The sequence below is a fragment of the Clupea harengus genome, chromosome 16 (assembly GCF_900700415.2).
Source record: "Clupea harengus chromosome 16, Ch_v2.0.2, whole genome shotgun sequence".
NCBI lineage: Eukaryota > Metazoa > Chordata > Actinopteri > Clupeiformes > Clupeidae > Clupea > Clupea harengus.
In genome coordinates this window covers 24,020,594-24,043,986 of record NC_045167.1, presented here as the reverse complement: position 1 = coordinate 24,043,986, position 23,393 = coordinate 24,020,594, and the positions used below count along the sequence as shown (strand labels likewise).

General features: G+C 39.7%; 3 protein-coding genes across 4 annotated transcripts; 1 reads left to right on the top strand and 2 right to left on the bottom strand.

Annotated features, from left to right (window-relative positions):
• Nucleotides 1-148: 148 nt before the first annotated feature.
• On the top strand, nt 149-7,593 carry LOC116224139. Of its 2 annotated transcripts, XM_031582986.2 has the most exons (3): nt 149-161; nt 483-538; nt 4,911-7,593. In XM_031582986.2, exon 3 carries the CDS (start codon nt 4,922-4,924, stop codon nt 6,971-6,973), a length of 2,052 nt encoding a protein of 683 aa, XP_031438846.1. In that variant the 5' UTR covers nt 149-161; nt 483-538; nt 4,911-4,921; the 3' UTR covers nt 6,974-7,593. The 2 variants fall into 2 exon arrangements, with proteins under 2 accessions (XP_031438846.1, XP_031438847.1); XM_031582987.2 differs by lacking the exon at nt 149-161 and having other exon boundaries at nt 486-561.
• Nucleotides 7,594-9,300: 1,707 nt separating this feature from the next.
• LOC116224045 (putative nuclease HARBI1) lies at nt 9,301-10,062 on the bottom strand. Its single transcript, XM_031582597.1, has 2 exons — nt 9,951-10,062; nt 9,301-9,872 (listed from the first exon to the last, which is right to left on the bottom strand). Exons 1-2 carry the CDS (start codon nt 10,060-10,062, stop codon nt 9,445-9,447), a joined length of 540 nt encoding a protein of 179 aa, XP_031438457.1. The 3' UTR covers nt 9,301-9,444.
• Nucleotides 10,063-13,583: 3,521 nt separating this feature from the next.
• Nucleotides 13,584-22,930, bottom strand: LOC105893363. Its single transcript, XM_031583251.2, has 2 exons — nt 22,880-22,930; nt 13,584-16,222 (listed from the first exon to the last, which is right to left on the bottom strand). Exon 2 carries the CDS (start codon nt 16,209-16,211, stop codon nt 14,097-14,099), a length of 2,115 nt encoding a protein of 704 aa, XP_031439111.1. The 5' UTR covers nt 16,212-16,222; nt 22,880-22,930; the 3' UTR covers nt 13,584-14,096.
• Nucleotides 22,931-23,393: the final 463 nt, after the last annotated feature.

Sequence of the window (23,393 nt, the reverse complement as noted above, 5' to 3'; positions counted from 1 at the left end):
CAAAGCAACAAATGAAAAGGAGGCATATTGTAACCTTCATAGTTAGTGATGATATAAGGAATTATATCATGTATATACGTACAGTTTAATTAGTGTGTACTTCATCATAATAATGATAATTATTATTATTAGTTGTAGTAGTAGAGGTAGGAGTAGTAGTAGTAAGTAGAAAGTAAGATCACGTAAGTTGTTCAGTGAAAAAGCTGATAGTCAGCTGTAATTGACCTGCGATTGGTGAGTTTATAAATATCTTGTATAAGGTGAGGCTTGGTTCCTTTAATCAGTTGGCGACACTCATTTGGCCATTTGATAATGTTTTCTTCATTTAAATGAAACATTTTCTGAAATGAAATGATAAATGTCTCATAAAGGCTATATTGTTTTTCACTCGAATATGAGAGGTAAAGATTCCACAATATGGTAGTGGCACTGTATGTAAAGCGGGAGATGATGTAAAGATTTGTGTTTTGTCATTTTTTCAGATTTCAAACAGATCACTGCTGTCTGCTGTAGCTTTTCCTCGCTCCAGAATACATCGGTAAGAAACGTGAACAATCCTAGGTAACAACCTCAACAATTAATAATATCGTTGATCTTTAAATACATCATATGAGGGACTTGTGGGCTGACATTTTAAGGCTGATAGCATCATAATTGCTCACCAAATAGATGCTCTTAAGGGTGAGGGGATATTGAAGGTCATGCATATTTTCTCAGGGACACTTTGTCACTGTTGCTGAGGTGCTTGTTTATGTTTCAAATTAATTCAGCAGTCTCTAGCAATCAAACACATGTTATGGTCCCACTTTACATTACGTGTACAATTATCAGATAATTATTATTCAATAGTGAATTGATAAGTAGAATGTAAATTATTGCATTTGGAGATAGGATTAGGAGAGAGAATTGAAAGTGTCGTTTTATGGAAAATTCTGGATTGGAAACATCAACTGTTAAACTGTATTATGACAGAACTGAATTCTAGCTCTGAAGTTAGTTGCAAATGCAGGATTTAGTTAAGGACTCGATAAAATGCCTGTCTGTTGGGCAGGGTGTCAGTTTCTCCTGCTACGGTGAGGAATCACTATTATCAACACTATTATCAACACTATTATTAACACTATTATCAAAACTATTATCAACACTTTTATCAACACTATGGAAAGTGCTGAGGAGTGATGATTAGGAGATTATTACTGTTAATAGCGTAGTTAAAGCTTCCTCTGTGTTGGGTCTGTGTCCCTTTGTCCTCCAAAGGTGGTGATGTTTTATTAATAACAATATTATTAATAATAATAATAATAATCTACTACTACTACTACTAATAATAATAATAATACAAATAATAATACACTTTATTTGTATAGCACCTTTCATACAAAACAATTCGTCAAAGTGCTTAACAGCAAAGGAATTACGTGCACAAAGAAATGACATGCACAGTGATACAAATAAAAATAGACATCAAATAAACATAAAACATAAAAACTAGGATAGAGTCCATACAGATTTAAGATAAAAAAAATAGAATACATAAAATGCATAACATAAGATAGAAAATAAAACTCTGCAGAGATATAGTTTATCTAACCCCTTAATATTACGTTATATCACGATGAAGATCAAAATAAAACATTAAAAAAATATATGTAATAATAAATAAAAAATATTTATATAGATGTGGTGCGAAGTCATGGCTAGTTAAAGGCTCAGGTGAAGAGATGTATGAAACTAAAACTAAAAACAATACTATTATAATATTATTATTATAATTATTATATTATTACTATATATTATTATATATGACTACCTAGCTACTATTGGTTACAAAAATCTTATAATTTGTATGTGCCCCTCTGGTTAAACACTGGCCCCTCCTTGGCCCCCCTAGTAAAAATTCTAGAACCGCCACTGCTTTGTATATAAGAAGGACCTTAAAATTAATTCTAAATGTTACTGGAAGCCAGTGCAGAGCAGCTAAAACTGGACTAATGTGCTCTCTCCTCTTGGTTCTGGTTAATAGCCGAGCTGCAGAGTTTTGAATGAGTTGAAGTCTCTCAGTTTTTTTTTTTTCGGGAGGCCAGTTAGAATTGCATTACAATAATCGAGCCGGCTTGAAATAAAGGCATGAATCAGTTTTTTATAAATGGTAGTACTTTAGCTATGTTTCTAAGGTGGAAAAATTATGTTTTCGTCACCTTGTTAATGTGTTACTTGAAGCTTAGATCTGAATGTAAGATAACACCAAGATTTGTAATGTCAGATTTAATCCAGGGAGTTCATTTCCCCAGAATATTAAACAGCATTTCTCTTTTAGTTTTAGTAGGATCTCAGTTTTGTCCACGTGTAACTTTAAGAAATGATTGCTCATCCACTTATTTATCGCCAAAAGACAGGTAGTAATGGAGTTTATAGCTGCAGCATCATTTGGTTCAGCAGAGATGTACAGTTGCGTGTCATCCGCATTACTATGGAAACATACATTGTGTTCTCTAATGTCCCCAAGTGGCAGCATGTATAGTGAGAATAATAATGGACCAAGGCAGCTCCCTTGTGCAACCCCAAAGCAGATGTCATGTTTATTATACACGTGATCTCCAAGCCTGACATAAAACTTTCTCCCTTTGATGTATGTTCTGAACCAGTTTAACACAGTCAGAAAGACGATTGATTAGGATGTCATGACCTAATTGCACTGAAACTATCTTTTCAAGTATTTTACTAATGAATGGAAGATTGGAAATTGGCCTATAGTTGGTCAGTGCATTACCATCTAGGTTGGGTTTCTTTAGTACGGGTTTTACAACAGCTGTTTTGAAGGCATCTGGGAAGATGCCAGTTTGAAGAGATGTATTTATATTCTTCAGGACATGACTTGAAACACTGTCGAACACCCGCTTAAAAAATGCTTTAGGTACAGGGTCAATACATGAGGTGGAGGAGTTGCACTCAGTGACAGTGTTACAAAGATCCATTAACGTGATGCAGGTGAAATTTCCCATGGTTGCATCTTTTTTTACAGTGTTTTCTGAGGCTATCTGAGTTATCATCAGAAATAATACTGGCTCTAATTGAAGTTATCTTGTTGTTTTCTCAATCTCCCAGCATCACTCCTTGCTGGGTCATTCCACGCCAAACGGGACAATGGCTCCCACTCGACCGTCTCAGATTTGGCTGAAAAAAATCAAGGTTGTTCATACACTTCTTAATAGGTAGATAGTCCAAAATATTAGCTCTCTACTACCAATAGTTTTGTCACAAAAAGATGTTTTAGGGGGGAGGGGGTGCCTGTTCTTAAGACGCTTTTTAGCAGCGTTTTCTGAAGAGCCATTTTCAAATTGCTATTACTAGAAAAGTATTTAAGCTAGCTCCTTCAAACTTTCTAGGCTTAAAATATGATTATAGAGAGCTAATATTTGGGACTATTCCTATTTAGAAGTGTATAAACAACCTTTAATGTTTCAGCCAAATCTGAGATAGTTGAGTGGGGATTTTTCCTTAAATTGTCAATTTTGGCGTGGAATGAACCTGCTCCATTCTCTCACCAAATGCAGTTGTCGGTTGTCTCCACACGGCAAGCCATATCAGTTCCACAATAGCATACAAGTAACATGCTCAGATAAATGGGTTTGTCTAGGGGCTGGTTCCATGTGTGTGTCAGGAAGGGGAACAGTAGGGGTAGTTGGCCCTAGGTGTGCAGAGGTCAAACAGAGGGGGCTGGCTACTCACAATAACTTTATGCGCGGAGACTTTTGGCGCCAGTGTTCTTTATGTAAATTTGAGTGTGGATATTGGATATTTTGGACACCAATATTCTTCAGTATAGCATAACATGTCTAATAACATGCCCTTCAGTGTAATATGGACTTGGAAGAGTAAATATAACTATTAATTACTTGTACTAAACTACACTGGGCACATAGTAAAAAGCAGGACATACAGGATTTTGGACACATCATCATTCATTGGTTATGAGGTCCCTGTGCACTACAGGTGCCATGTGACTGTTGTAATTGCCTTTGAATTAGTCTCATAACATCAATTACAGTCAATTAAACAGTCCTGTATAATATTGTAATTCCAGTATTTCCATCCTATGCAAAGTACGCATTACCTGCACCTCAGACCAACAAGATTACGCAGCTAAAATTAAAACAATAATAAAGAAATTCATAATAACTGTTATTGAGCCTTATAATCAAGACTGAAACGAAGACCAATTCAAAAGTATACAATACATTTGAACAGATGGAAGCAAGATCACAGTGCACAAACAGAAGATCTGTGAAATCTATAGAGAGTGTAAAAACGAATCAAATCCCAAATGTTATTTGAGCATAATGTACACAGTATAAGTATCCCCCCCTATCCCAAAGTCAAGCGCATCAACGTGGAGAATTTCATAAAATCAGTGATATCCTGCGATAATGTTATGTCGGTAAAACAGCAAGTAATTGCTAACAGATTCAGTTTTTTCCAGTTTTTGTAGCACAGAGAAAGTTTGCATTGTGGTACCTAATTATCTTGCAGAGATGTAATATGTTGATGTGGAAAAGCCCCTTAATAAGGACCTGAGGTATACATCAAGTAAGTTGTGAAGCAGAACAAATTCAGTCAAGTCCTGCCACATAAAATTTGATACTAGATACTTTTTGATATTACATACTTAAACCATAAAGAGATTTTCAATATTCTCAACCACTGCCTCAGGCTGTCAGATAATCAGCACTGTCAAAACTGCATGGAGTTCTAGCAGGACCTTGACCTCATCAATCTTTATGCAATTGGATAGAGATTTATTTAGTTTGACCACAATGTATATTTGCATGTTGTTGTTCTTTTTTAGCAATACATGACTGCAGTGACAGTAACATGAAATATAGTCACACTTTCAATTTGTATTTTTTTAGGAAAGTTAACCATGGCATCCACTCAGATCATTAAGGCAAAAAAGTCTCTCACCACTGCAAGTAAGCTCCGTGAAGACACTCAAATGATCATGCAGCCCTACGCCAACTGGGAAGAGCACTTGACTCCAGCTCCTCTGTCAATTACTGTCCTGGGAGAGTTAATATTTATATCCTCCAAAGATGATTTCTCTATCAACCAAAATCCACCAAAGAATGGATTCCAGTTCATCAAGTACCCCAATTCATTCAGAGCGTGTCTCATGCAAGTGTGCAATGCTGGATGGTATGCTTTTAATGAAGCACACACCAGTATGGACCAGATTAGACTCCACACTGCAAACGTGCCACAGTATGTCAGAACGGCTGTTGAAGTTATTCTCAAGAATGATGAAAGACTTTTTCAAGCTGTCCTGCCAGACACCTTAGCTAACATTGACAACATAGCCAGTGAATGTATGCGGCTGTCCAGCTGTACCAAGGACAGGTTTGAGATGGTCATTTCATTGGTTCATGAGATCCTTGAAGCAAGTACGAGTGCAAAAGAAGTTTACACTGAAGATCTCAAGAATGTAACACAAAAGATGGAAGAAAATGAAGTCCGCAAGGAGTCAAAGATGGAAACAGACAAAAGAACAGCAGAAGACTTAAAGAACTATAAGTCTAAACTGGATGCTGCTGAGAAGCTGTTCGACAAAGCAATGAAGTCAATGCCAAGCGGATGGGACATGATTGGGATGAATCTGGTAGAGGGACTCGCAGAGAGTCTTACTACTCTAGTTTCTGGCGTAACCAATTTAGTGACCTTCAACTTTGATAAAATGGTAGGCAAGGAAGGCAAAGGCAAAGGCTCAGCACAGAAACCAGGCACAGAAAAGGAGAAGATGGATTTATACTTTGCAGTGAAGGATGTGTACGAACAGGCAGGCACCATCCAGAAATTGGCTGAGCAATTGAAGGGTCTGACGGCGGAAAGCAAAATTGATTGGGTAGGCTTGTATGACCAGAAAGATAAAAAAGCAAAGAGTGATTACACAAAAGGAATGCTGGAGGAAGTGAAAAACATCATTACCTCATTTAAAGGCTCAGATGCAAAAACTACAGCACTAGAAATCTGCGGAAAAGGCATATCCATTTGCACAGAGATGGCAAGTATTGCCCCCGAAGGAGAATGTGAAGCCTCAAAAGAACAACAGCTGATCGAAGAAATTGCAAAACTGCATGAACAAGCTCAGACCTTCAACGCAAAAGGCAAACAAGTCACTAAGACAACACCTTTTTCCCAGACACCACCAGGGCTAGCCCAAGCACAAGGTAAGAAGTCAGCAGCAACGTTTGCTGCAGAAAATGCAAGAGTCCAGATTGAGGAGACCAGAAAAGCCCTGGACACTGCTAGACAAATGTACAGCACAGCCGTGGAGAGATTTGAGAAGAACAAAGAGGAGTTGACTGAAATTTTGGTCACTCTGAAGAACTGTGATGTCAAGAAGATAGATTTTAAGACAACCTTGGAGATTCTAGCTCAGGGTCTTACTGCCCTGGGAAAAGTGAAGGAGCAGTGGGAGAAGATGGTGCGTTTCTTTCAAATAGTGTCCACCATCATTAAAGCCTCCATGAATACTGCCATGAAATCTTTCACAGGAGCAGCCAAACAGGCCTCTGAGTACTCTAGCAGCGCCTTCCTGAAGGACATGGTCTACAGCCAAGCATTCCAAGTCTCCAACGTTGCCAGTCTGGTGAACATGATTTCAAGCACATACACTGAAGTGTCTGAGAAGTACATCATGGATAGGGTCAGCAGCCTAGGAAGACTCATGGCCCTGGATCAGAACAGTCCAGAGTTTGACGTGGAACGTAAACAATTACAAGACGGTTGTGTGGAAGCCCAGCGTGGTATACTAGCCCTGGTCCAGAAGAACAAGACTGACTTCAACTTGAAGACAGAGGAACGTATGGTCCACCTTGACGAGCTGCGGGCTCTGTTACCCCCACCTACAAAAGAGGAAGAGGAGAAAGTCAAGCGGATCGTCAACTCGCCTCCTGAGGAAGTCGACCAGTTTGCCTAAAAATTCACTTCTCTTTTGCAAGGCGCCCTGATGAAATTTTTATTCTATTTCTATAAATCTGTAATGTTTTTCTTTTCTGTGCAAGAATGCTAGCTTTTTTATCCTCATTTTCTCAAACGTGCATACTAGAGACAACTCGAGGCAGAGTTGAAGGTGAAAGAGTCTGTAGTGAGCTGGACATATGTCATTCCAAAATGGGGCCAGTCCTCTAATTGATGGATGAGGTGGTCAAAGTTAGAAAAAAAACCTGTATCAATTGAGTGATCAGGACTCAACCCAGCTGTGATACTGGAACCTTAAAGTTTGTGAAAATCATCAGCTCTTTGCTTGACAACCAAAGAGAAATAAAATAGGAGAACTAACCCTGTTATTTACTGAAGAAGAACTTGTCCAGGTTTAAGTTTTTTGATGCATGGGGTTGAAAATGTACCTGATTTTTAAATAACTGCTCATTGTTATATTCATTACATTCATCTCAGTTTAATTAATCCATTTTTTTCTGTTGTATTTCAATTCCTGTTTAGTTGCTTGTCATGGTTCCTTTTTATCCCTTTGAAGTTTTTTGAAGAATGGTTACATTGTCAAACTTTGACAGCAAAAATAAATGTGCCATTATATAAGGTTTTGTGTTTGTCTTTATTTTGTCAGTCTAAGGGGACACACCAAGTTTTTATTTGATATTTGCCTAGTCAAGGCAAGACAAGTTCATTCATATAATACATTTCATACACAGAGACAGTTCTATGTGCTTTAAATAAATACAATAAAAAAGAACAAAAAAGACAAAGAATAGAACATTACATTTGAATTGCATTCTAACAGGTTGTAAGAGCATAGGAGGAGCCTATGGATGGTGATAAGAGGACCCCCCCCCCGCCCCAAAAAATTATGCAACACTCCTTAAAATGTGTTAAAGGTACAAATTCCCCTTCAATCAAGCGCTCAGGAGTGAGTAAAGTTTATTTTTGTGTGAAGTTAAAGTAAGTAACTAATATTACTGGATTGCCTGCACTACATTCAACACATGAACTCATTATGCTCATGACTAGGGATGAGAATTGATAAGATTTTAACACTTCGGATTCCTTTCCGATTCCTGCTTATCGATTCGATTCCTTATCGATTCTCTTATCAATTATTTTTGGGCAAGGAAAAAAAAGAGTACAAACGGGTTTATTTACATTCATTTTCTTTTATATAATATTCTCTGAATAGATGATGCACAGCATATACAGTATGTATGTATACATTTACATGTTTTAAATAACCAAAAACAAACAATAGGTCAACAAACTCTCAAAGTGGGGTCCAGACACCCATAGCCTAGGGATCCTTTTCCTTGATGGGGTGCCAGGGGGTCCCAACAAAGAAAACAAATATTTGATTTGACTATAAACCCAACCATAAGTAACAGAATGTATGACTGATTTGGTAATGTGTTTCATACAATTTTTTTAATACATCTAAACTAATACTCCTATCCAACTCACTCCTTGTGAGTGGTATTTGGACTACATCAATGCATTCCTTTAGGCAAATCCTGCTGGACCACGGCCACGTCCACCGGAGCCTGGCGCTTCTCTCTCTCTGCTGGAACTGGGGATGAGGAAGGTGAGTTCCGATTTAATACCCTCACATTGTGAGGGGAGGTCTGAGTTTAGTTGGCATTCTTGTCTTTTTTTCAGGTTGACCATGAAGATGTACAGAAATTGCTTACTACCAGCTGAAAATGAGGAAGATCCACAAGGAGATTGCATTGCTTGATAGGCAGGCTGGATGTTACTGTAACCATGTAAAGCAAAGCTTTGCCTTAAGTGTTTGTGAGCTTTGGCATGAATTGTAACTGAACTGAAATTATTTTTCTTGTGCACCTTAATTTACAGGCTGACCAATAGAGTACAAATAAAGGCTTTATTTTCTACAACATGGACCTCTTAAATTATTCTTGAACATGTTCCTCTATTCAGAATCAGAATTATTTGTATTGCCAAGTATACTCTCATATACAGGACATTGACTTGGTGATTTCGGAGCATGGGACATAGACAACAATATATATATGTACACGTAAATAGAATACAAATAAGGGTAATAGTAAAAATACAAATAATCAAAACAAGTATTAGTATACTGTGCAAGAGCAAGTGTTAACAAAATAGCAGTGTGGTGCAGTGTGTGAGCCCTACTGCAGTGGGGAAGAAACTGTTCAGGTTCTGCCAGATGGGAGTCTCTGAAATAGGTGGTGACCGGGATGGGAAGGATCAGCGATGATCTTGCATGCTCTCTTGCTGGTCCTGGAGTGGAACAGGTCTGGGAGAGACGGCAGGTCGCAGCCGATGGCCTTCTCGGCTGACCGAATGATCTGCTGCAGTCTGCCTTTGTCCTTGGCAGTGGAGGCGGCAAACCAGACGGTGATTGATGAGGTGGGGATGGACTCAATGATGGCTGAGGATGGACTATTAATGGGTAACTTAAAAGCAAAGAGGGTGGCAAACAATATACCCATTAACCATACAAATGAAAAATTCAACTAAAATGATGGTGGGCAATTCTGTCCCTTGCAGCCGTCCGGTCTGCTCATCCAAGTGGACTGGCTCTAGGTCATCCTCAGGATGGTCCATGATAACTGGGATCCTCTCCTTCCTGATTGTAGCCACATTGTGGAGCACTGCACATGCCACAGTGATGTCACATGCCCTGTCTGGTGCCACCCGCAGCCCCCGCATACATCTGAATCTGGCCTTCAGTTGGCCGAAGGTCATTTCAATCCGGGCTCTCGTTTGAGCAAGAGCCTCGTTGAAACGGGCTTGAGGGCCTGGTGCTGGCTCTGCATAGGGGGTCATGAGGTAGGGCTTGCAGGCATAACCCCTGTCTCCAATTAGGAGTCCATCGTAGTGACCTAGTATATGATATGTACAATGTTGGATCACCTCTACATAAAATAAGCAATTTCTGAATGATATGAGATTTGCTATACCTTGCTCGAAGCTGTGGCACAGTGTAGACTCTCGGAATATTCTGGAGTCGTGGACGGAGCCCGGCCACTTGGCCTCAACATTTGTTATGAGGCAGGTGGAGTCACAGATCATCTAAGATGGGTATTGTACAGTACATGGGTAGAATTATCCGGCTAACTCAGTTAGCAGGTAGAAGGAACGGGGCCCAGGTTGAAAACCTTCAAAACTCAAAAAGCATACGTAAGTCATACAAAAATGCAAATACATTTCAAACAATTTCAATCCACCAAATGAATGAAATAAGTACCAAAGATTACAACAGGTGGAATTGCTGAAACAATCCCAACTAATGACTGAAATGAATGCAAACCGTATGCAGCATTGTTGTTTTTAAGAAAGCACATCAAACATCAATATAAATTGAACAATCAACTAAGTACACTAAAAAAAAAAACTCACATGCATGCTACAAACTGATATGCATGCTGCCTGTATAGTGTGCTGCTTGGTTATTATTGTACAAATCAAACAACACATCCTACCATCAATGACTATAGCAGCACTTCCAATACCAAATAATCATCACGATAAAAAAAGTTTTGTTACAGTACCAGTGGCTTCTTTGGTTGTACCATGAGTTGAATCCTTGTTGAAACACCAAAGCGCCCATCTATTTCGCTATGTCCCTCCTTACTATGCCCTCGACTGTGGATGTGGCTTGCTATCAAACTAGACATATCACAGACAAATGCTTACCGTGGACCACATGGGTGGGCATCCTGAGAAGCACCACAAGAAGCTGTTCAACAAATGTCTTGACAACCAATAAAGTGGTCGGAGCGTATTGGTATTCCATAAGAAAATGCAGAAGGAACATGACTGTTTTTGAGTCTTCGTGAAATAAACAACTGGTGTTGTGCTAAAATGTTCACAGACAAAGTTCAGATTAATAAAGAAATATGAGATTTAATATGATGTGTACATCACTACAGTTGTCCCGGCCATATTTAATATGCCTTTCGCATGTCCACCATGTCATGAAAATGTGCGTCTGTTCTGTATTAGCGTCTCATTTTAGAGCATTTCTCATTTTATTGTGGGTAGGGTTGCGAACAGGAAACGTTCCACTGTAATTTCATGGATTTATGGTTATTCTGGGACATTGATGGTAATTTTCAGTATTTTGGGGGAATTTATACTTTCCTCTGTATGGACTGTTACAAAACACCTGAAAGGGAGGAGTCTGTTAAGAAAGATTTTGTATGTTGAGAGATTTTGATAACTTTGTTAACAACTATTGACACCATAAAAACACCTGCTCAAAACATTAAAAGAAAAAGTTTTGTTAAATATTCCAAATGCACATTTGTTTGCCATGAGCATAATGAGTTCATGTGTTGAATGTAGTGCAGCCAATCCAGCGATATTAGTGGAAAAGCCAAATGCTTTACTTTACTTTAACTTCACACAAAAATAAACTTTACTCACTCTTGAGCGCTTGATTGAAAAGATTACAGCTAAAGGAGAATTTGAGGGAATTTTGAAGGGCCCTTTAACACATTTTAAGGAGTTTTTGGGGGGGGGGGGGGGGGGGGGTGAGGTGGAACTTACCTACAGAGATGTGCCTGGATGTGCCAAGCAGAAAGTAAGAATATAGAGTTATCAAACAAAGCTAATTTTGCCAATGTGGTGCCAGATCTACAGCAAGGTCAGGATTTTCAAAAGAATCAAATGTTAAGAATGTATAGCTTAATATGTGTTGATCCCATATAAAGACATGGTACACACAAGGTGTAGGTGGTCTTTCACTTTGTTACGTGATGACAGGATGACACCAGGGCCGGAGTGGGGCCACTTTTCAGCCCGGGAATTTCAGGCCCAAGACCGGCCCACTTTTTCCATGGTAGTGGAAATTGAATGAATGAAGCAACAGTTCAGCTCTTACTATTCTGTAGTTTTTATTATTATTAACACCATGGTTCAAAAAATAATGTAAAGGTTAAATAATAATCCACTTAAGCTGAGAAGTTAACAAAAAATATTCCACTATTCCACAAGCATAGGTTGATAAATTGACAAAAGCAAAAATAAATAAATAAAGCATTTGAAATGTATCCCACTCTTCAACAAAGAGGCATATTGAACTAATGTTTACAGTTCAACTCACAGTACAGTATACAGTTACATTGCGAATAGCAGCAACAGCATCAGTAACCGCCTAAGCAGTGCACTGGTTTCAGCCACCTTATCTATAACTGTGTCGTTGCTTATAGACATGAGGATTTCCTTCTCTGTGCACATTAACATGAAAGCCTCCAAGTTGTCCTGACTCAATGAGCTCCGTAGCCTATTCTTCACAAATTTTAAGGTTGAGAATCTTTTCTCACATGCAACCTGTGTGATGGACAAAGTCAACAGAAACTTATATGATATACTGCTCTTTCTTACATTAAATAACTTTAATTCATATTGTTTACTCTGTTATCCTCTCTACCTGTCCTTGTAGTCATGGCCTCCTCATTGCAAATTTCGGTCTCATAATTTTCAGCAGGAGACTGGCTTATTATATCTGCTGCTCAGAAGCTACAAAGAAAAATGAAGAGTAATTTTACTGCATACACAGATCAAGTTTGAGTTTTGTTATCAATATTTGCATAATATTTGCAAAGTCTATGGATCCCATTTATTGGGTGATATAAAAAGGCTAATATTTTAATTCAATTTAATATTTTGCTTGCGAATAGGTTGACAACGCTACAACGATATTAACCAACGCTACAACGTTAGCCGAATAGTTACGTTGCTAATCATTAGGCCTATGTCTCTCTTTACCAGTTGCCACTTGTGTTTGTCCTCTTGAAAATAAATCGGTAAGCTTGGCACATTTGGCAGCATCCTCCTCCAATGCCTTTCTTCAACCTGGCTTTTTCAGCCCCTCCTGGCCTCTTCCTCCCATCCATCCTCCCTGACGCGTATCGTTGCGGTAGGGCCGGCCCAGCTATCGTTAGCCTATCTGAGAAAACGTTTTGGAAAAGACGGGCTATGGACCGAACCAACTCTATTTGGGAGGGGAGAACTTCCTCGCATGGTACAACCCATGCAGTGGCTGCGGTGTCAGAATGCGGAACGTCTGTAGCCTACTTTAAGAGAATATGGACTAATGTGACAAATGTCAAAAAATTAAATTCTCGACCGGCCCAGAAGTGAAGCGGCCCACCGGGAACTCTCCCGATTCTCCCGATTACCCACCCCGGGCCTGGATGACACTGATTATTTCAGTCAGGTAATTCGGTTTGTGTCACATGTGTGTTAAGTACATCACCATCCCTAGACTCTTGTGTTTTTCTTTGTCATTTTTTGTTATTTTGTTCTTTTTTATTTTATTCATGCAAAGCACATAGAATTGTATCTGTGTATGAAATATCCTATTTCAATGAACTTGTCTTGCCTTGCCTATGCAGATATCACATAAAAACTTGGTGTGTCCCCTTAGACTGACAAAATAAAGACAAACGCAAAACCTTATATAATGGCACATTTATTTTTGCTGTCAAAGTTTGACAATATAACCATTCTTCAAAAAGGATAAAAAAGAACCCTGACAAGCAAGCAAACAGAAATTGAAATACAACAGAAAACAATGGAGTTCGGCCAGGAATAATTCAATTGAGATAAATGTAATTTATATATCAATGAGCAGTTATTTCAAAATCAGGCAAATTCAACAAACACCATGCATCAAAAAAGTTATACCTGTTTCCTCTTCAGTAAATAACAGGGTTGGTTCTCATATTTTATTTCTCTTTGGTTGTCAAGCAAAGAGCTGATGATTTTCACAAACTTTAAGGTTCCAGCATCACAGCTGGGTTGAGTCCTGATCACTCACTTGATACAGGGTTTATTTCTCACTTTGACCACCTCATCCATCAATTAGAGGATTGGCCCCATTTTGGAATTCCATATGTCCAGCTCACTACAGACTCTTTCACCTTCAACTCTGCCTCGAGTTGTCTCTAGTATGCACGCTTGAAAAAAAAAATTAGGATAAAAAAAGCTAGCGTCTTGCGCAGAAAAGAAATCATTACAGATTTATAGAAATAGAATAGAAATGTCATCAGGGTGCCATGTGAAATGCTTTGTCTTCTTTCTCCCTCAGAAGTGAATTTTTAGATGAATTGGTCGACGTCCTCAGAAGGGGAGTTGACGATCCGCTTGACTTTCTCCTCTTCCTCGTTTGTAGGTGGGGGTAACAGAGCCCGCAGCTCTTGAAGCTGGACCATACGTTCCTCTGTCTTCAGGTTGAAGTCAGTCTTGTTCTTCTGGACCAGGGCTAGTATACCACGCTGGGCTTCCACACAACCGTCTTGTAATTGTTTACGCTCCACGTCAAACTCTGGACTGTTCTGATCCAGGGCCATGAGTCTTCCTAGGCTGCTGACCCTATCCATGATGTACTTCTCAGACACTTCAGTGTATGTGCTTGAAATCATGTTCACCAGATTGGCAATGTTGGAGACTTGGAATGCTTGGCTGTAGACCATGTCCTTCAGGAAGGCGCTGCTAGAGTACTCAGAGGCCTGTTTGGCTGTGCCTGTGAACGATTTTATAGCAGTATTCATGGAGGCTTTAATGATGGTGGACACTATTTGAAAGAAACGCACCATCTTCTCCCACTGCTCCTTCACTTTTCCCAGGGCAGTAAGACCCTGAGCTAGAATCTCCAAGGTCGTCTTAAAGTCTATCTTTTTGATGTCACAGTTCTTCAGAGTGACCAAAATTTCAGTCAACTCGTCTTTGTTCTTCTCAAATCTCTCCACGGCTGTGCTGTACATTTGTCTAGCAGTGTCCAGGGCTTTTCTGGTCTCCTCAATCTGGACTCTTGCATTTTCTGCGGCAAACGTGGATGCTGACTTCTTACCTTTACTTTGTGCTTGGGATAGCCCTGGTGGTGTCGGGGAAAAGGGTGTGGTCTTAGTGACTTGTTTGCCTTTTGCGTTGAAGGTCTGAGCTTGTTCATGCAGTTTTGCAATTTCTTCAATCAGCTGTTGTTCTTTTGAGGCTTCACATTCTCCTTTGGGTGCAATGCTTGCCATCTCTGTGCAAATGGATATGCCTTTTTCGCAGATTTCTAGTGCTGTGTTTTTTGCATTTGTGCCTTTCAGTGAGGTAATGCTGTTTTTGACTTCCACCAGCATTTCTTTTGTGAAGTCACTCTTTGGTTTTTGATGCTTCTGGTCATACAAGTCTGCCCAATCGATTTTACTTTCCGCCGTCAGATGCTTCATTATCTCAGCCAATTTCAGGATGGTGCTTGACTGTTGGTACACCTCCTTCACTGCAAAGTATTCATCCATCTGCTCCTTTCCTTGTATAAATCCAGCTTCTCCTTGTTTTGTGCCTGTGTTAGGTGCAGAGCCTGTTTGGCCCATGCCTCCCATGCCTCCCATGCCTCCCATGCCTCCCCCCCAAGCCATTTGTTCAAACTTCAAGGTCGCTACATTGGTTAAGCCAGAAACTAGAGTATTAAGACTCTCTGAGAGTCCCTCTACCAGATTCATCCCAATCATGTCCCATCCGCTTGGCATTGAATTCATTGCTTTGTCGAACAGCTTCTCAGCAGCATCCAGTTTAGTTTTAAAATTCTGTAAATCTTCTTTTGTTCTTTTGTCTGTTTCCATCTTTGACATCTTGCGGACTTCATTTTCTTCCATCTTTTGTGTTACATTCTTGAGATCTTCATTGTAAACTTCTTTTGCACTCGTACTTGCTTCAAGGATCTCATGAACCAATGAAATGACCATCTCAAACCTGTCCTTGGTAGAGGTGGACAGCATCAAACATTCACTGGCTATGTTGTCAATGTATTTTAAGGTGTCTGGCAGTACAGCTCGACAAAGTGTATCATCATTCTTGAGAATAACTTCAACAGCCGTTCTGACATACTGTGGCACGTTTGCAGTGTGGAGTCTAATCTGGTCCATACTGGTGTGTGCTTCATTAAAAGCATACCATCCAGCATTGCACACTTGCATGAGACACGCTCTGAATGAATTGGGGTACTTGATGAACTGGAATCCATCCTTTGGTGGATTTCGGTTGATAGAGAAATCATCTTTGGAGGATATAAATATTAACTCTCCAAGGACAGCAATTGACAGAGGAGCTGGAGTCAAGTGCTGTTCCCAGTTGGCGTAGGGCTGCATGATCATTTGAGTGTCTTGACGAAGCTTATCTGGAGTGGTGAAGGACTTTTTTGCCTTAATGATCTGAGTGGATGCCATGGTTAACTTTCCTAAGAAATACAAAAATGAAAGTGTGACTACATTTCATGTTACTGTCTAAGAATGAAAAACAAAATGCAAATATACATTGTGGTCAAACAAAACTAATTTCCATTCCAATTGCATATAGGTTGATGAAGTCAAGGTCCTGCTAGATCTCCATGCACTTTTTACAGTGCTGATTATCTGACAGCCTGAGGCAGTGGTTGAAAATCTTGAATGTCTCTTTATGGTTTAAGTATCTAATATCAAAAAGTATAATATCAAATTTTATGACTGAGTTTGTTCTGCTTACTTGATGTATACCTCAGAGCTTTATTGAGGGGCTTTTCCACATCAACATATTTAATCTCTGCAAGATAATTAGGTACTACAATGCTAACTTTCTCTTGGCTACAGAAACTGGAAAAAATGAATCTGTTAGCAATTACTTACTGTTTAACTACCATAATATTACTGCAGGATATCACTGATTTTATGAAATTCTACACGTTGATGAGCTTGAATTTGGGACAGGGGGGATACTTATACTGTGTACATTATGCTCAATTTACATTTGGTATTTGATTAGTTTTGACATTCTCTATAGATCTCACAGATCTTCTGTTTGTGCACTGTGATCTTGCTTCCATCTGTCCAAATGTATTGTATGCTTTTTAATGGGTCCTCGTTTCAGTCTTGATTATAAGGCTCAATAACAGTTATTATGAATTTCTTTATCATTGTTTCAATTTCAGCTGCGTAATCTTGTTGGTCTGAGGTGCGGGTAATGCATACTTTACATAGGATGGAAATACTGGAATTACAATATTATACAGGACTGTTTAATTGACTGTAATTGATGTTATGAGACTAATTCAAAGGCAATTACAACCGTCACGTGGCACCTGCAGTGCACAGGGACCTCATAACCAATGAATGATGATGTGTCCAAAAAACCTGTATGTCCTGCTTTTTATTTTGTGCCCAGTGTAGTTTAGTACAATTAAATAATAGTTATATTTACTCTTCCAAGTACATATTACACTGAAGGGCATGTTATTGGACTTCACAAATACTACTACAAGAATATTGGTGTTTTTCATATACTATTTGAACTAATATGAACCAAAAGGTTGAGTAACACTACCACCTAAAGATCCATCCAAAATATCCAATATCCACACTCAAATTTACATTAAGTACACTGGCGCCAAAAGTCTCCGTGCATACAGTTATTGTGAGTAGCCAGCCCTCTCTGAGTAGCCAGGCTTCCTGACACACACATGGAACCAGCCCCTAGACAAACCTATATATCTGAGCATGTTACTTGTATGCTATTGTGGAACTGCTATGGAGCTGCCGTGTGGAGACAACTGACAACTGCATGTGGTGAGAGAATGGAGCAAGGAGTGTTGCTGGGAGATTGAGAAAACATCGCCACCTTTGGAGGACAAAGGGACACAGACCCGACACAGAGGAAACTTTTACTACACTATGAACAGTAATAATCTCCTAATCATCACTCCTCATCAAGTCCATTACTAAATCTTGCAATTGCAACTAACTTCAGGGCTAAAATTTTGTTAATGTTGTAATATAGGCTAGTAATTTGACATTGGTCCAGAGAATGTGCTACACTGCCCTCTAGTGTCTGTTTGTACTAGGGATGGGCATTCGATTAAATTGTCTTAATCGATCGGCGGGAGAATTAACGATCGATTTTCAATTAATCATTAATATTTTTATATTAAAATGCACTATTTATAGGCTATATTAAAATGCAGTGAAAATAGAAAAAGTACAGCGTGTTTCCTCATTGAGACCTTTATTACAAGATGAACAACTCTTGTGGCAGTTATACTTACAAGATGGACAACTCTTGTGGCAGTTAAACGGGATCCGTTCAATGGTTACACTTGAAAATATGCGCTGCTGTACTCTTAAGCAGTGGCGCCGACAGCTAGAAGCCGGTGCTCATAAACACAACTGACCCTCGTTTTTTTTCTCTCTCTAACTAATTAATCTCACATTTTGAAATTCATTAATATAGATTCATCGCGATTAAAAGTTTGTTTTTCTTCTAAAGACTAAATCTTATACATTAACGAGTAATCACTTCAGACAGCGTGTATTTTAGACCCTGTTGTTTAATTGTATTTTTTTCGTGCTCTCTCGCCGTCATACAAGGAATGTATGCGATACGCAATGGTGTCTTGGTATGGTATTTTCCTAGCCTGAATGCCAGACGAACTTAGCCCCGCCCACAAAATTTTAGGTCGGGAAGTTCGGTCTGGTGTTGCTCCGTTGGGGAGAAACTATCTTCTCACAAAAATCTGTGAGGAGATAGATAGACCAATCAAATTATCAGGGCGGGCTTTATACGATGATGGACAGATAATCAACCGTAACGTAATCAACCACGTCACCAATGAGCGTTTGGGTTGAATTTGTTTTCAACAAACATGGCTGCCGCTGGATAGCTGAAATGTGGAGATTCGAGTCTGTTTTAGAAGACATTGACAGCACATTCATTTTGAAAGAGGAACAGAGAAACGCGATCAAGGCATTTGTTGATCGAAAAGATGTTTTTGCCGTCCTTCCTACGGGATCCGGTAAAAGTTTAATGTATCAGCTCGCCCCGATGGTCCACGTTATGGTCATACTACGTTGCTCTAATTGGTTCTAGGTATATCCAATTGAGCGAAGAGGCGTTTTTTTTTCCTGGTTCGGTTGAAACACGCCCCATAATCACAAATTATTTTACAATTAGTCTGTCGTAAAACGCTATTTTGCCTGGACTATGTGTGATGGACAAAGTCAACAGAAACGTATATGCTAACCCAATGACATGATAAGCATCTGTGAGGAGGTTGTACTGTGAGAGTATTAAATAGACACAAATGGCACAGTTTTTTTGGTCATATAAAAAGGCTAATATTTTAATTCAATTTAATATTTTGCTTGCGAATAGGTTGACAACGCTACAACGATATTAACCAACGTTACAACGTTAGCCGAATAGTTACGTTGCTAATCATTAGGCCTATGTCTCTCTTTACCAGTTGCCACTTGTGTTTGTCCTCTTGAAAATAAATCGGTAAGCTTTTTTGCACATTTGGCAGCATCCTCCTCCAATGCCTTTTCTTTCTTTTTTTAACCTGGCTTTTTCAGCCCATCCTGGCCTCTTCCTCCCATCCATCCTCCCCGACGCGTATCGTTGCGGTAGGGCCGGCCCAGGTATCGGTACACTATCTGAGAAAACTTTTTGGAAAAGACGGGCTATGGACCCAACCAACTCTATTTGGGAGGGGAGAACTTACTCGCATGGTACAACCCATGCATAGGCTGCGGTGTCAGAGTGCGGAACGTGTATAGCCTACTTTAAGACAAGATAGACTAACGTTACAAATGTCAAAACAATTTAATTCTCGAAATTAAAAACTCTCCCGATTCTCCCGATTACCCACCCCGGGCCTGATTCTCAACTTTCCAGTGCAAGGCGCGGAGGCGCACCGCTCATCAATGTCACACTCGGCCCAGGCAGGTTGCGCACGCAGCTCCTCTTCATAGGCACCGGGCAAAACAACCTGGTGCGTCTGCGGCTGTTTTGCCAAGATGTTTTTGAAGCGTCTACGTTTTTAGAAACGCGTTTGGTGTGTTTCAGCCCTCCGTGGGCTGGCGACTAGTTGATGGGGTAGTTAAAAAGCCAAAATAATCTAATTTAGGCAGCTTTGCCGCCTTCTCCTCCTGTTCTTTTTTCTCTTGCCCTTTTCTACTTCCACTCTTGTGCTTAAAAGGCATTGTTACGAGTGAAGTTGTGCTGTGTAGAGCTCAATGAACTAGGTTATCAGAATTGGTTTAACTATAGCGTATTGTATTGTCACATGATCAAATAGAGACTTGACATTGGACAACAACATACATATTACCCAGCAATCATCATTGCTAATCACAAAAATACCAAAGAAAACAAGAACTTATTCATTTAATTGAATAGTTTTTTTTATAGTTTCTATAGTGTATGTAGGATAAGCATATGATTTTGTTATAAATTGCTAATTTTTCCCCAAAAATATTAACCACCTTGACTGAGATAAGTTTGCCTTTTCTAGTGTATATACAGCATTTGACACTTCCATTCATTTAAAAACAGCGCGTATTTGAACATAAGCATATCCGAGACAATATGACGCTGTGTTGAGACTGAGGTTGGGCCCGTCGAGCGACACCCGTCGCTGTACTTGGGGGTGGGAGGGGCCTGTCGAGCGACGCATGTTTATCTTTGGGCCCGGCTACGGTCCCCGACACTCCACGGGCCCAGGTGCAGCCACACCTGCTGCACCCCCTATAGTTACACCCCTGGCGTTGACCCCTGACACGAAACCGCCGCGTGCCTGCCGTCAGTTAGATAGGAGAGACCGAGATGGTAGTGGAACATCATGGAAGCTGAATTTAGCTATCACAGAAGCAGCTCGTCTTCAAGTTAATGCAAAGCACCCGACAGAAAGCAGCCCCAGGTTAGATGGTCGCTAACCCACACTCCACGACTTCTCTAGGAAAATAAGTAGACCAATCCATGAAAAGGTTACCAACGCTGTAGCAGTTTGGCGCTTGGCGGTGACTGTCGGCCCATCAACATAGTTGAAGACGGTGGGCTGACTGAGGTGTTCCGAATTGCTTCAGGGAACAATTCTTACGATTTACCGTCGGGGGGCACCATTGTGTCTCGCATACATTCCTTGTATGACGGCGAGAGAGCACGAAAAAAATACCATTAAACAACAGTGTCTAAAATACAAGCCGTCTGAAGAGATTACTCGTTAATTTATAAAATGTAGTCTTTAGAAGAAAAACAAACTTTTAATAGCGATTAATCTAGATTAATGAATTTCATAATGTGAGATTAATTAGTAAATGTTTTTAAATCTTTTGACAGACCTAGAATAAACACATGCAACTTCAATAGTTCTGTCCAGGGGCGGTTTTTCCTGCAGGCGGTATAGGCGGTCGCCTAGGGCGCCACTCAGAGGGGGGCGCAAAAAACTGCGCCCAGCAAAAAAAAACAAAAAGAAAAACAAGAATTGTGGGTTTTTTTTTGCACCCCCTTCTATATCTCCAACCAATATTTTGACATAAAAAAAAAATCTAACATTAGGGTAAAATTAGCCAAAAATCGAAAACGGAAGGGGTACGTACGTCCTTGTTGTTGTCAGAACATGCAAGCACAGTGAGGCGTTTGGTTAGAGTGTGTGTGTTCAAGAAACTTTGAAGAAAAAAATAATGAAGAGGCAAAAGCCATCCGGGGCGCAATTTAGGAAGAAAAGAAAGGAAGAAGAAAAGAAACGTGCCAAGGAGAAAGGTAAATCCTTAAATCCTGTTCTAGCCTAGAATGAATTCCAGATAAGAAAACGTTCACGAATGCGTGAATTGCCCGCGGCACTTTAGTGGAGTTAAGAAAAGATGTACCTTATCATTGAACGTTTTCCTACTCCCTGTCACATAGTTCTTTAATGATTTTACAGAGGCGGGTATATAAAAAATGATGTCCATTTATTCTACATTATACAAAAAAAGACATGATTAAAATAGGCGCACATATAAAGCCAATAGCCAGTGCAACAACACTACACATACCTTACTCATTGCATAGCACACCCATTAAGGACGCCAAACACGGTAACTTGTCAATAAGTGAGGAATACTGGTAAAAATCCAAGTGTTGTCAACTTTAGCGAATGGTTTGTATGTAATCTTGCTAGTTAGCTAACGCTAGCTAGCCAGTGACTTGTGACGTTCCTTGTTATTGCCATTCAGTAGAAACATCAGTTCAAGTTCAGCTGTACCGCAATTTGCGTCATTTTGCGTCATAAAAATTTGAGTAAGGCCTAATCAAATTTGGACAGCTTTAGTTTTGGTGGAGCGAGCTAGCCAGTTTAATTAGACATGATTCAACTAATCAAGAGCTATGCATCTTGGGATAATTTTTTTTTCAGGCTGTCCAAATACACCAAAATGCTTAATAACTACATAATAGCTACATTTAACAAATGATGAAAATACATACTTTTGTTATATCATTTTAGATTCACTTTCAGAAGACTAAGAAAACATTATTTGCAGGCGATTGGGAAGATGACGTGGAGGTGTGTGTGTGTCCATAAACAGTTCAACAGGGGGCGTGGCCGGAGCGTAGTCCAGCACAGGCGTGACATTTTCTCAGTGATTTGTTCTTGAATTCATGTTTGTTCATTGTCGCGATCGTTGTTGTGTTTATGTGAAAGTTCCGTTTTCGTGTGGGGGGGGGGGGGGGGGGGGGGCGCCAGGAGTGAAGCTCGCCTAGAGCGCCAAATGTGCTAGGGCCGCCCCTGGTTCTGTCCATTCTACTGATCAATTCACTATTGGATAATAATTGTCTATGTACACGTAATGTAAAAAGGGATCATAACTTGTCTTTTGTATTATTTATAGAGACTGCTGAATTAATTTTAAATATAAACAAGCACCTCCGCAACAGTGACAAAGTGTCCCTGAGAAAATATGCATGACCATCAATATCCCCTCACCCTTAAAAGTGTCTATTTGGTGAGCAATAATGCTGCTATCTGCCTTAAAATGTCAGTCGACAAATCCCTCATATAATAGATTTTTTAACGATATTATTAATTAGGATCGTTCATGTTTCTTACCAATGTATTCTGGAACGAGGAAAAGCTACAGCAGCCTCCCGCTGTTTGAAAAAAGACAAAACACAAATCTTTACATTATCTCCCGCTTTTCATACAGTGTCACTACCATACTGTGGAATCCTTACCTCTCATATTCGAGTGAAAAACTATTTAGCCTTTATGAGACAATTATCATTTCATTAGTGTTAAAATAACAGAAAATGTCTTATTTAAAGGAAGAAAACATTATAAAATTGCCAAATGAGTGCCGCAAACCTACTAAAGGAACTAAGCCTCACCTTATACAAGATATTTATAAACTCACCAATCGCAGTTCAATTACAGCTGACTAATGTTCCCTCTAAACTGCGCGCGCGCGCGGCCGCGCAGGCCAGTCGAAGTGGCCGCGCAATAGATTTTTCAAACCACGCACATTTTTCAGACCGCACAAACGACTTTCTTTTAGGGGTTAAAAATCTGAGCATCAAAGGCGATGTAGGCTAGGTAATAAACATTTAAAATACGGACATGTCTG